This window comes from Hippocampus comes, unplaced genomic scaffold, assembly GCF_001891065.2.
Source record: "Hippocampus comes isolate QL1 unplaced genomic scaffold, H_comes_QL1_v1.1 scaffold48, whole genome shotgun sequence".
NCBI classification, from domain to species: Eukaryota; Metazoa; Chordata; class Actinopteri; order Syngnathiformes; family Syngnathidae; genus Hippocampus; species Hippocampus comes.
The window spans coordinates 2,166,064-2,178,637 of NW_017808403.1; the positions used below are offsets into that span (position 1 = coordinate 2,166,064).

Sequence of the window (12,574 nt, forward strand, 5' to 3'; positions counted from 1 at the left end):
GCTTGGCAATAAAAAGGCACAAAACAATCTCATTCACTTTTATTGATACGCTCATCATTATAAATATAATTATCGTCGTGAGAACATTTTTTTGGTTTGTTTTAAGAAACTCTGCACCATGTGTTCATGAGTAGCATCGATAATCGAGCTAATGTCCGGTAAATGGTTCAAGAAATAATCACCTGATTTGATTGGATTCCCCTCCACGCCCTGTAAACTGGGATTACTCGTTTGATCATTGTCGTGCTGTGCCTCTGTCCAGCAGAACTCTTGACAATGTACAGAAGCAAAAGAGGAAAAAGAAAAAACAAAACTAGCCAACACCAATAACTAGAACCGTACTTATAAAAAAAGAACACAAATGCAACAATAATTAACAACAAAAAAAAAATTGCACCATATTGTTGGGATCTCTGCCGATCCCCTTTTCTGCCCGTAGCTGTTCAGATACAAACACAAGAAAATTCTGTACCACATGGACTATTTATGCAATCTCTGCTTGTGCCACATTTACATCTGTGGACACAATATGGATACACAACAACAAAAACATGTATGTAGAAAAATTGCATCCCTGTCATTTTGGGCATTTGGATCCTAAATGCAACGTACGTTTGGCGACAGGAAATGGATTTCATGCCTCGCAATCAAACAGCAGTTCAGCCGGAGTCGTCCAGTTAAGCATACATGGCTCCCAAAAAAGTTTGGGATTTTGGGCTTTCCGATCAGATCTTCGGATGAACTGAAAACATGCCAGAACCTTTCCAGGTTAATTCAGTTGGACCTTCTTGAAACCTCTCCCAACTATTTCAGTCCTTTTTCTCCAATTTGCCCATTCTTTATCAAGCAGCCGAATGGCAAAGTTCCCTTCAGGCGTCTGATTCCTGAATGAACCCAAACTAAACCAAGGACATTCGTTTTTTTTTTTTGCCTTTCTGTGATTCCTCCCAATTTCCCGTTCTGTTCTAACCTGCTGATTACACTTCAAGCTCAGTGGCGACTTCCCTCCTAGAACGTCCTGCTTGAAGCCTCACCCGTGCGTTCCCAGAGTGGAGTCAAAACAAGTTCACTTTTAAAGGATCTGGAGCGTTTTAGGTTCATCCAGGAACAGCAGCCGCAAACTCAAAATCCCGAACTTTTGGAGAGAAGTGTCTTTAAAAGAGGATAAACCTGGAATATGAGCAAGGAAACTGGGAAGTCACTGTCTTTTTTTTGGGGGGGGGGGGCATATCCCTTCTGGAGTCAAGGTTGTAGTCATCTTCTTAATCTGTGACACAGTACATGTAAATAGTTACCATACAAACACAACAGGTTTGGGTTTCGATGGAGCACATACTGTGGAAACCCCCCAAATATTTGGACATCCCGACCATCTTCTCAGTGCTTTTGCCGTTCTGTCTCCCAGTTTTCGTCTTCATCTGGCCCTCCCTCGCTGATGTTTGGCTCCCTTTGTGGTTGTCCATTAGTCAACGGTGCCTAGACCTTGTCCAGAAGTGATCTCTGGCAGTAGAGGAGGCGGCGAGGCGTGCCGTATTTCCGGAAGAACAACAGTGCCCCGAGCGTGGCAACCACCAGAACCAAGAGGAGGAGCGGGATCACCACAGCGACCGCCCCGACGCCGCCCTGCGCCTCGTCCACCTCCAGAATGATCACCTCCTCTTCGCGGCCCTTCTTGGGCTCCTCGCCCTCGCAGCCCATCCAGTCGCTCAGCACAGACTTCGGGTAGCCCGACTCCACCTTCATGTACTGGTTGTTGAACTTCCAGTACTTGTTGGCTTTGTAGAAGTACGTGTACGCTGAGGGGAAAGGCGGCTCGGTCACTCGCTTGCTCAGGAGAAGCACTCCGGTTCGACTTGTACCGTGCCATACTTACAGCCGTCCTCGCTCATAATGGCGGCCTTGATGTTGTCCGGCGCGCCGCTCCACATGCTGATAGGCTTCGGATAGCCGCTGTCCACCGTGCGAGTCCTCTCGTTGAAGCGGTAGTACCTACGCGGGCCACAGCCGTGTGAGTACGGTGAACGGAAAGTCAGAATAGGTGCCAAGGAAGAAAGTCTCAAGAGATTTACGTGTAGCGTGGCTGGGACGGACAATGGGCAAACTCACTTTGTGCCTCGGAAGAAGTACGTCTGTCCCGTAGGGGTATAGAAGAGAGCTGCGTCCATTTTGTCTTTGGGGAGACCGGTCCCGATGTCTTTCAGGCTCTTGGGGGAATCCTTCTCCATTGTGGACTCGCTGAAGACCCAGTACCTGTCACCTGTTGAGTCGTTTGGCTTGTTGTTAGGGTCCAACATGGATGCCAGAGTTGGATGGGAGTAAGAAGCGGTGCGCCATCAAGGTTTGGCTTTCTCTACACGCGCGCACGTCACTCCACCACAAAAATGGAGTTCACGTTCACAAGCCCCAACTGCCACCAATCGGGAAGGAGCAGGAGGGGAGAGCTCCCGTACGCAGATTGACAAACAATTGAACAGCCACGAAACATTGTGGGCCGTTACACTTCGAAGTCAAGGTACCACTGTATAGCAGAGGCACAAAATACTCATTTCTGACCACAAAATACTGACCCGTGGCCACAACATCGGTATAAAAGCGCGCACAAAATGCTCATCTGTGCGTTGAATATCATTCTCACGCACAACGTGGAGATCTGCGTCTGCAAATGGAGTGCAACTTCGCTAGAAATGACGATAGATACATAATTCATCCCATGGTCTTTGTTTCAAGGGGTCGTACCTGGCACTCAGAAATCTTTTTAAATGCTTTTGAGACATAACGCTTCCGTGCGATAGCAGGCTTTTTAGAAAGTCTGAAGCTCAGCGTCAACCTAAATTGAAATTCCCAGATCAATGTCGCGTGGAGCTTACCCTTGAAGAAGATGAATTTCCCATCGTCCCGCTCGTACGCGGCGTTGATGTTGGAAGGCAGGCCCTTCCAGAAATGACTGATGGTCATGGGGTAGCCCGGAAGCACCTTGTTGTTGCGCACGCGCCAAAACCAGTTGTCCTGTAAGGTTCGTCGATAGTCATTGAACGCGGTCACTTAGATTAGCTTGAAAGTGACGTTTGAATAGTGACAATACCTTAAAGACAAACTTTTCTCCTCTGAGAATGGCGATGGTGTCAAAGTGTCCCTCGCAGATGTCTGGGCCGTGTTCCGGTCTCTTGGGACTCGAGGACTTAGTAGGTCTCGGCGGAGGTGGAGGACCGCCTGTCTTGGTGCCTGCAGGGGGGGGATTGTGCCCAATTGGCATAAGTCCTATCCATTTGCTACGCAAACGTTTTCACGGCCCGTATCTTTGGACGACTCTGTACCGTAGATGGTTTGGATGCCTCTGCGGTCGTCATCCGGAAGATAGAAATTGTCCGTGTCCATCCACTGATAGAAGGGAGCCATGATGGCCGAGGGGTTGTTGGAGTGCTCCAGACCCAGAGCGTGACCCAGTTCGTGGACGGCGACCAGGAAAACATCATTCCCTTGGTGGAAAGTAACGCAGTGTGTGTGGTTTCATTTCGGAGGGAAACAAATCGAAGAGGAGAACTTTAGAGTCGAAAGAGTCTTTAGCTTACCACCCTGGTCCACGTTGCCAGTTGTCCAGGGCTCGGCGAGATCAAAGTGCGTGTCTCCGCCAATCCCCTGACCGGGGAAGTAGGCGTGAGCCAGGAATCCGCCCTCGCCATCAAACGGCGTGCTGTCGCCGTGGAAGCCCTCCGAGAAGGAGAGCATGATGTCGGCATACTTTTCCACCTTGCCCCGGATGTGGCTATAGGGGATCTCCCTGAAAGTGAGCGGGATGGCGCTCTCCCACACTTTGAAGGCCTTCCGAATGGCCTCGTAGGTAGCGCGCTCGCCCACTTTGGGGGTGTAATTCTCTATGCTAGGGCGAGAGCGAGTCATTTAGACTTGATCCGCACACGGACAACAGAGAATTGCGGCGTATAATCCTGACCTGAAAGTCACCTCGGACTTGTCCCACTTCAGTCCCTGCACGGCGTATCGTTTCCTCCGCAGGTTGCTTTTGAGCTCCGGCCCGAATTTGTCTGGAACTCCGCATCGTGGACGGTTCATCGCCCTGTCGATGGGTCAAAACAAACTTCTCATGTCTTTGAATTGCGAGGACATTCTTCTGGATTTCTTCCTCAAGACTCACGCTAACGTGTTGGTGTCCATCGAGCCGGTGACCGTCAAGCCGTAGAACCTCTGCATGGCCGCGATGGCCGTCTCGATGGACTGCGGCGAACGCATGGCCTGCACTCTGACGTCACCGGGCGGCAGGTAGCCATATTGCTGAAGCCACGCCTTCAAATAAAAGTCAGAAGCAGAGGGCAAACCATGAAACCTATTTCGGGGTTTTATCTAAGTTAGCGAAGTATTCCAGCTGGAGCCCATCCCACCCCTTGGATTGGATTGCCGAACAACCGCGCGGCGCATATGAACAAGCAATACCATAATCAAAGATAACATCAAGAAGTGAACTGGTTTTGTTGCGCGGCGCGGTAAGATGACCGTATGAATGAAACTTGTACAAGGTGCCTCTATTTTTCGTTTGCTGAGACGGAGTCCTTTTTAAACACCCGCTTAGATTTCTCCGCACGATTAAAGAGGAATTTGGACAAGGTTTCTCTTGTGCGGATCTGCAGGGGGCGGCCGGGTATGCATGCGTATTGTGTGTCTGCTGACAGTTAGCTTCCGATGCTTGTTCGGACCTGCGCGGCACACTCGGACGGGCCTCACGGAGCAACGCAACAGTCTCATTTCATGCCCGGGTGCCGAACGTTAAGAGTTTAACTCGGTGCCCAAGTCCAAACATCATCCTCTGAGTAAAACCTTGGTCACTGCGAAGCCACACGTCTGTCTGGACTCCCGCAGCCAAAGACAACTCACAATGTCGGAAAAGTAATGGAGGCCATCATCTCACTGTTAGTAGGTCAAACAGATCCGCTGCTTATTCCTACGCATGAGAGGCGCACCCTTTTTCCACTACCGGGGCTCTTTTTAGAGGAGTATCTCGGGGACATTTTGCCGTAACCTCTGTAAGGCAAGATGATGCTCAGTCTTGAGTCATGACACCTTACCTGCTGTAAAAAAAAAATTTTGCTGTTCTAATGTCCATTTCAGACTGTTTTTTTTTTTTTAACCCTTTCATGCACCCTGTAACCTTATAAGCTGTCCACTGTAGTAGCCGCTGTCCCTGAAAGGGTTCACTTTCACTTCAGCACAGGAGTTGAATCAGAACCTCTACTTTAACCACAGTCAGGGTTGAATTATTTTTTTTTTTTTGGACACAAGTATCTGTCCTTCCACTTAAGTAGCCAGTCAGTCTACTTTCGCCACCTCTGGTCTCTGCCAAGCCCAAAAGGGAGTCGAGCAAAATCTCCAACCCTCTCTCCTCTCACGCTGGTTTTCTCAAGTCTGCAACAGCATGTGACTTGGAAGAGGGAGGAATGGAGTGCGCTGGGACACACGTGGCTACCTGTTGGTGATGTGGCAGCGCGGTGGCCAGGGAACAAGGTTCACTTATGTCCACACACAGTGGCAACTCCTCTCCTTGCCTGCACATTCTCCTCATAATCGGCGCCATCGTCCCCCCGGATCGGCGCTCCAAACATATTTGATTGATCGTCAAAGTCTGAAAGAGGTTTTATTTGGAAAATGTTTCGGTTGCGGGGGTCATTGTATTTGTCTCTTCTTGGTCCATCAAAATATTGCTTCACGTGAAACTGGTCCATGGCGCAAAATAAATAAATAAATAAATAAGGGGGGTGCTGCTTCGGATTACTTAAACGTATTATTGGAGTCATCCTCATCACTTCCTGACTGCTGCCACTGTTTCCTTCTTTCAAGAAAAAAAAAAAAAAAAACGAGGCCAATGGAGCAGGCGCCATCAAAGCTTCTATTTATCGAGACTTGAACATGGCTGCTATTGTTGGCCGCGTGTGGCCGGTGGGCTGGCCACTGCCGCTTTGGGTAAACACACACCTGAGAGCGTGCAGTGTGTCTGCCGACGCAAATTCACACTAAAACATGAGTCATGTCATGGCAAGTGGTGGGAGAATCTTTTGGAGAACTACTACGGCAAGCCGCTTGAGCATCTTTTTCGGTATGGCCTTCTACGCTGAATTGTCCGCATACCAGAATGCTCTCTGCCCACACTTGGAGAACAATTTGGCACCCCAATAGAACGACAATGCACCAGCAGTGACGTTTATTCCAGTGCTGTCTTCCACTCATGAAAGTTTGGAAAGGCTTTTTATTCGATAACTGCTTTCAGGGTAGTGGCCTCTAGTGGCCACTTGGAGAACAACAAGGGCGCCCTGACTTAGATTTTTTTTGTACTCCTATACGACATTACTGTTCACTAGTAAGTATAATTACAAGAATATGCTCGTGAAGATGAAGTGCCTCACTAGCAGGGACGTGCTGGGAATCGTCGTCGATGGTGGTTGCCACTGCCCCAAAATAATTTGGGGACGTTATGGTTATGGAGGTGCGGCCATCGTGCTTTGAAAAGTAGACGGTGACCTGGATACCACCCAGAAGTACTGCGGCCATTTGGGAAAATGCTTACATTTTCCCCAAATTCCTGATGGCCACCCTGCGCCTGCTCACTCGCAGTACCTACGAGTACTCGGATGTCAACTAATGCGCATATTTGATTCACAAGTAACACGTATAGTTCTACTAGTGTGCAGGAAGTACTGCGGCCATTTGGGGAAAAATGCTCACATTTTCTCCAAATTCCTGATGACCACCCTCCCCCTGCTCACTCGCAGTACCTACGAGTACTCGGATGTCAACTAATGCGCAGATTTGATTCACAAGTAACACGTATAGTTCTACTAGTGTGCAGAATTGTCACAGAGTAGTGGAAGACAGTCATGGGAATGACTGTACATTATTATTGGAAGCCAGTCATTCAACGAGTGTGCTAAATAGTTTTGCTCGTGAAGTCAAAAGCGCGCACTTGTGGCTTGCCATTAACTCGCTCTGACCTTGCCATGTGACTCCTCGCATTGGAATCAGATCACTGGAATTCTCCGAAGTCTTTCGGCGAACGAGGGGTTAAGGAGAAAACCGCGGTGTCCGCTTACATGAGGCAAGGTCAAGATATTCGACTCGGCGGCGGTAGGAAAGTATACGGGACTGGAGAGGGAGTTTGCAAGTATCGCTGAATTTTACTTTGAGACCAAGTCAGTTGTTCCTTTGTCTGTGCCAGCGGAAAAAAAAAAAAATCCAATCACGTGTCCCCGGAATCTCACATTACTTGAATTTCTTTGCCTCAGCGACCCAGTTTCACACCAGAGCTGCCGAATGCGGCCCAACTCAAACGACGTCTCAAACAAACCTCGTGGTTGCTTTGGGGTTCGGTTGTTTGAGTTCCTGGTTTGTCCTTGACAGTTCGTCCAGTCGGCGTCTTTGATGCTCACATTAGGTCAAGATGAAGCCAATTGAAGCCAGATGGCTCTGAAGCGCTGGCATCATCACTTTTCGGACCCCTTTTGTTTTCACTGCTACCCACTTCTTTTGCTCACAGGCTCCAGCGAAGCACTTTTAGTAGACCAACAGCACTGGTGAGACGTCACCAAGTACAAACACTCTTACCGCAATATGATTTATTATTATTTTTTTACTCCTCTTTATTTCTCCGCTCCTTACTTAGTCCAAGCAGACTCATGATTTTTTTTTCCAACCTCCGAAACAACACACGGTGAGTTTCTTCTTAGTGTCTTAGTCAAACGGGAACCGGGGACCATTAGCCGAATGGCGTCGCAATGGCGCAGACGTCCCCTGCCAATCAAATTCGCATCTTGGTGCATGGCGTGTGGTACAATTCAGGGGACGTTTCAAAACGATCCATTGAGTGGTTGCTTTGGGGCTCGGTTATTTGAGTTCCTGGCTTGTCCTTGACAGTTCGTCCAGTCGGCGTCTTTGATGCTCACATTAGGTCAAGATGAAGCCAATTGAAGCCAGATGGCTCTGAAGCGCTGGCATCATCACTTTTCGGACCCCTTTTGTTTTCACTGCTACCCACTTCTTTTGCTCACAGGCTCCAGCGAAGCACTTTTAGTAGACCAACAGCACTGGTGAGACGTCACCAAGTACAAACACTCTTACCGCAATATGATTTATTATTATTTTTTTACTCCTCTTTATTTCTCCGCTCCTTACTTAGTCCAAGCAGACTCATGATTTTTTTTTCCAACCTCCGAAACAACACACGGTGAGTTTCTTCTTAGTGTCTTAGTCAAACGGGAACCGGGGACCATTAGCCGAATGGCGTCGCAATGGCGCAGACGTCCCCTGCCAATCAAATTCGCATCTTGGTGCATGGCGTGTGGTACAATTCAGGGGACGTTTCAAAACGATCCATTGACATCTTTCCAATCAAAATTGATTTTCCGATTCAAGTTGTTTTTCGTGACACCCCGGATGTATCTCCATACATGCGCCGAAAACTGATCTGAAGGGGGGTTACCAAAAAAAAAAAAAAACTGGCCTCAAATATGGAAGTGTGTCTCATAGTTTCTCAGAATGTTGAGCAACAACAGGATTGTTTTCGGTTCATGTCTTTGATGCTCACATTAGGTCAAGATGAAGCCAATTGAAGCCAGATGGCTCTGAAGCGCTGGCATCATCACTTTTCGGACCCCTTTTGTTTTCACTGCTACCCACTTCTTTCACTCACAGGCTCCAGCGAAGCACTTTTAGTAGACAAACAGCACTGGTGAGACGTCACCAAGTGCAAATACTCTTACCGCAATATGATTTATTATTATTTTTTTACTCCTCTTTATTTCTCCGCTCCTTACTTAGTCCAAGCAGACTCATGATTTTTTTTTCCAACCTCCGAAACAACACACACAGCAAAAACAAGACGAAGCGGTGAGTTTCTTCTGAGTGTCTTAGTCAAACGGGAACCGGGGACCATTCGCCAAATGGCGTCGCAATGGCGCAGACGTCCCCGCCAATCAAATTCGTATCTCGGTGCATGGCGTGTGGTACAATTCAGGGGACGTTTCAAAACGATCCATTGACATCTTTCCAATCAAAATTGATTTTCCGCTTCAAGTTGGTTTTCGTGACACCCCAAATGTATCTCCATACACACGCCGAAAACTGATCTGAAGGGTGGGTTACCAAAAAAAAAAAACTGGCCTCAAATATGGAAGTGTGTCTCATAGTTTCTCAGAATGTTGAGCAACAACAGGATTGTTTTCGGTTCATCACGCTCCTGCGGTTTCGCCATCTATCCTTGTCCACGCCCTGACGTCATGTCCCCATTTTTTTTTTCTTCGAAATCACATGCTTTCACACGCAGGTGATGCAACATTGTCGCCGAGCTATTTTCTGTGTAGGACTCTGGACGGCCATGGTTTAGTCGCCACGTCTTTGCTGTCTGTGGTCAGTGACTAAGGAGATCCTTCCCTCCCGCATCCTGCACAGCCAAGTAAAAAAAGTGTGATTCACTTCCCGTTTTGTTGCTTTTTCAACTGCTGGCACATATCGAGCGCATCAAACTATCATCAAATTGCCGCTTTTGGTGGTGAGCAATGTGTGAACCTTGCAGGGCGGTGCCGTGGGTCCATAAAAATTGGGAAAAGATTCTCAAAATACGGTAGAAAGAGTCACCCTGAATGATGTACCCATAATTAGACCGACTGTAGCTCGGACTTCAACGAGTGGTTCGAGTGAAGAGCTGCAGTCGCCGATGCACTTTCGGCCGTTTATTGATCATTTAAGCGTGGTTAAACTTGCTGGGAAGGGTAAAACATTTTTTTTAAATGACCAATTATATTGTCTCTCTGGATTGTGGCTGCATTGTTCACTGTAGTAACGCTTTCTCAACAGTCTTAATTGTCTTACATTTAAGCGTTGTTAAACTTGCTGGGAGGGGGAAAACTTTTTTTAAAATGACCAATAATATTGTCTCTCTGGATTGTGGCTGCATTGTTCGCTGTAGTAACGCTTTCTCAACAGTCTTAATTGTCTTTTGACCATATCTGTCTCCGACCAGGATGTTGAACCGAACCAAAGTGAGCTGAGTCAAATTGAGCCATCTTATTTCAGATCGTTTTCCTTGGCAGGTCAAAGAGTCATCTCAGGGGACTCACGTATGGCGTATGCAGCCTCGCCGTCTACACAGACGGATGGGAGCCATTCAACTCACTCCCCTGGAGAGAAAAATAAATCAATAGAACAACAACTTGCCCCTTTTGTCTCTCTCTGAACAAAGCAAACCCACCCCAGATAAACACGTCTGAAGAAGAGAATATATCACCGCGAGTCACATCGCAGGTCAGTGTACGCGAGTTTATGACAAGACATTCCGTGGGGACCAGTTTTTTCCATCCACTGGAGCATCAGTTGCAGAACGGCATGGCTCTTGTGGATGGAAAATCCCAGTTGGTTAGGAGTTGGAGGTGGGGGGGAGATTACATTTTTTTTAAATCTCGCAATGGTGTCGAAAAGTGCAATTCTTACTAATGCGGCCGTGACTTACCTCTGCTCTCAACACATCTGCGGTGACCGAAAAGCAGCGCATGGCGCAGGCCAGGGCGACAACCGCGAGCGGCAACATTTTCTTCTTCCCCCACCCCTGTCGTTGGATGAGCAATTTGCACAAATCCCCCAATCTTCCTTGGATGATCCAAGAAAAAGTTACCCACGCGATTCTTGGAGCGAGCGGCGGAGTCGAATCTAAAGTGAGAACTCAAGACAAAGCGATGAACTCATCCCATCTGTTGTATCGAAACTTATCCCCCGCCTCCCTCCCCGCCACTTTCCTTGGATTGTTTTGCAGCGTGTGACGACGTGGTCGGAGCGATGGGTAAGCCTTTGGGTCCTCCTCCAGATGTGCTGGGGTATTTGTTTTTTTAACTCCCTCTCTCCCTGCCTGCTCCGGGACGAACATAGACAGAGACACATGGTGCCTCCTCGAAGGCTGACTCGTACGTCAACGCCATAATGGATGTGGCAAAGTTTCACGATCTCTCTCTCACACACACACACACACACACACGCACACACACACACACACACACACACACACACACACACACACAATGGTTACTCCCCAAATCTACAAATATAAAATACATATGAATCTTCTTACAAATCTTAAATGAATGTGTTTTTATTTGCTGGTTAAGCAAAGGTTGTGATTATTATTCTGTGATTAAATCCGTCACTTGATTCTCGACTGTTATCTTGGACAAGAACCCTGATTTGGAATAAGTACTTTATCTCTGACTAGAGTCTTTTCTTGGGACCAGAATTTTCTCGCTGGACCCATCTCAAGTGTATTTCCAGAGCAGTTGGAAACGCCAACTGCTGTATACAAAGTGCTGTACATGGAGCAAAAATGTTTCATACAACAACAAACAACAAATGAATGACAAATACAATAGAAAACACAAAAACAGTCAAACTAAAAATAAAGTCTCATGCTGAGTCAAAAGCCAAAGAATGAGTTTTAAAGACGGGCAGCGAGGGGGCTTGCCGAGAGGGAAGGTCATTCCCAAGAGAGGGACTGAAAACGGAAAAGGCTCCATCCCCTCTGAGCCTCCGCTTCGTTCTCAGTACCTCGACAAGTGTCTGGTCCGCGGACCTGAGGGGCAGGTACAGAGGGGCTCAGAGAGATAAGGTGGGGCCAGGCCATTTCAAGATTTGAAAACAGATCACAGGATCTTCAAAAAAACTCCAAAATGTATTGGGAGCCGGTGAAGGGATGCCAGAGTAGGAGTGACATGCTTCCCCCTTATGAGTACCAATCAAGAGGCAAGCAGCGGCATTCTGGACCAACTGGAGACACTTCATGGAGGATTGGCTGACTGGACAACAAACCTCTCTTGGAACTAGAATCTTCTCTCAAGGCAGAACATTCTCTTGAGACCAAAAAGTTCATTTGGGATAAGAACTCTCAGGAATCGAATTTAGGACTACTACCTTCTTGTGGGACCAAAACCTTCCCAAACTTCTCTTAGGACAACAACCTTCCCTTTGGACTAAAATCTTTTCTCGGGATTGGAACACGCTCTTGGGCCTAGAATTTTCTCCCAAAGCTAGAACTTTATTTGGAATGAGAACCTTATCTCTGAAGTGCAACCCTCAATTGGACCAAACATTCTCTGCGACTAGACCAATTTCTTTCGATGAGAACCTTCACTTGGAACTACTACTACATGCTACTACATGTTCGTTTCAGATCCAGTGTGACTGCACTGGAAATCCTGTCAGTAAAACAAAATTTTAAAAAAAGCTTTGGTCACTGGGCAACCTGCTCTACTAAGCCACAGCCACCCAGTAAGACCCACATGTTGCCCTGCTGGTAGATGATGGCACCAACAATAATCCAGCTGGTCATCAGTTATCGCCACCTCCTGGCAGAGCCCCAGCAACAAAACCATGGTGGTCTATGCTTTTATTTTAATGTAGCAGGGGATCTGTGTGGCATGCAGAGCTGTATCATACCAGCGACACATGTCTTGGTTGACCGCATTTTAATTTTAGTTATATATGAATTACATTCCATTGATGACATCCCATTTTACAGTTGTAAACTGCAACTTGTGAC

The 12,574-nt window shown here is 47.4% G+C and overlaps 1 protein-coding gene and 1 long non-coding RNA gene across 2 annotated transcripts; one reads left to right on the forward strand and one right to left on the reverse strand.

Annotated features, from left to right (window-relative positions):
- Positions 1-24: 24 nt before the first annotated feature.
- On the reverse strand, positions 25-10,820 carry mmp14a (matrix metallopeptidase 14a (membrane-inserted)). Its single transcript, XM_019858508.1, has 10 exons — positions 10,502-10,820; positions 4,151-4,299; positions 3,950-4,072; positions 3,570-3,877; positions 3,315-3,476; positions 3,083-3,222; positions 2,868-3,006; positions 2,107-2,257; positions 1,874-1,989; positions 25-1,796 (listed from the first exon to the last, which is right to left on the reverse strand). The coding sequence occupies exons 1-10, from the start codon at positions 10,577-10,579 to the stop codon at positions 1,477-1,479; spliced, it is 1,686 nt and encodes a 561-aa protein (XP_019714067.1). The 5' UTR covers positions 10,580-10,820; the 3' UTR covers positions 25-1,476.
- Positions 6,698-8,862, forward strand: LOC109508491 (uncharacterized). Its single transcript, XR_002166673.1, has 2 exons — positions 6,698-7,432; positions 8,587-8,862. It is a non-coding gene; the product is annotated as an uncharacterized LOC109508491 (long non-coding RNA).
- Positions 10,821-12,574: the final 1,754 nt, after the last annotated feature.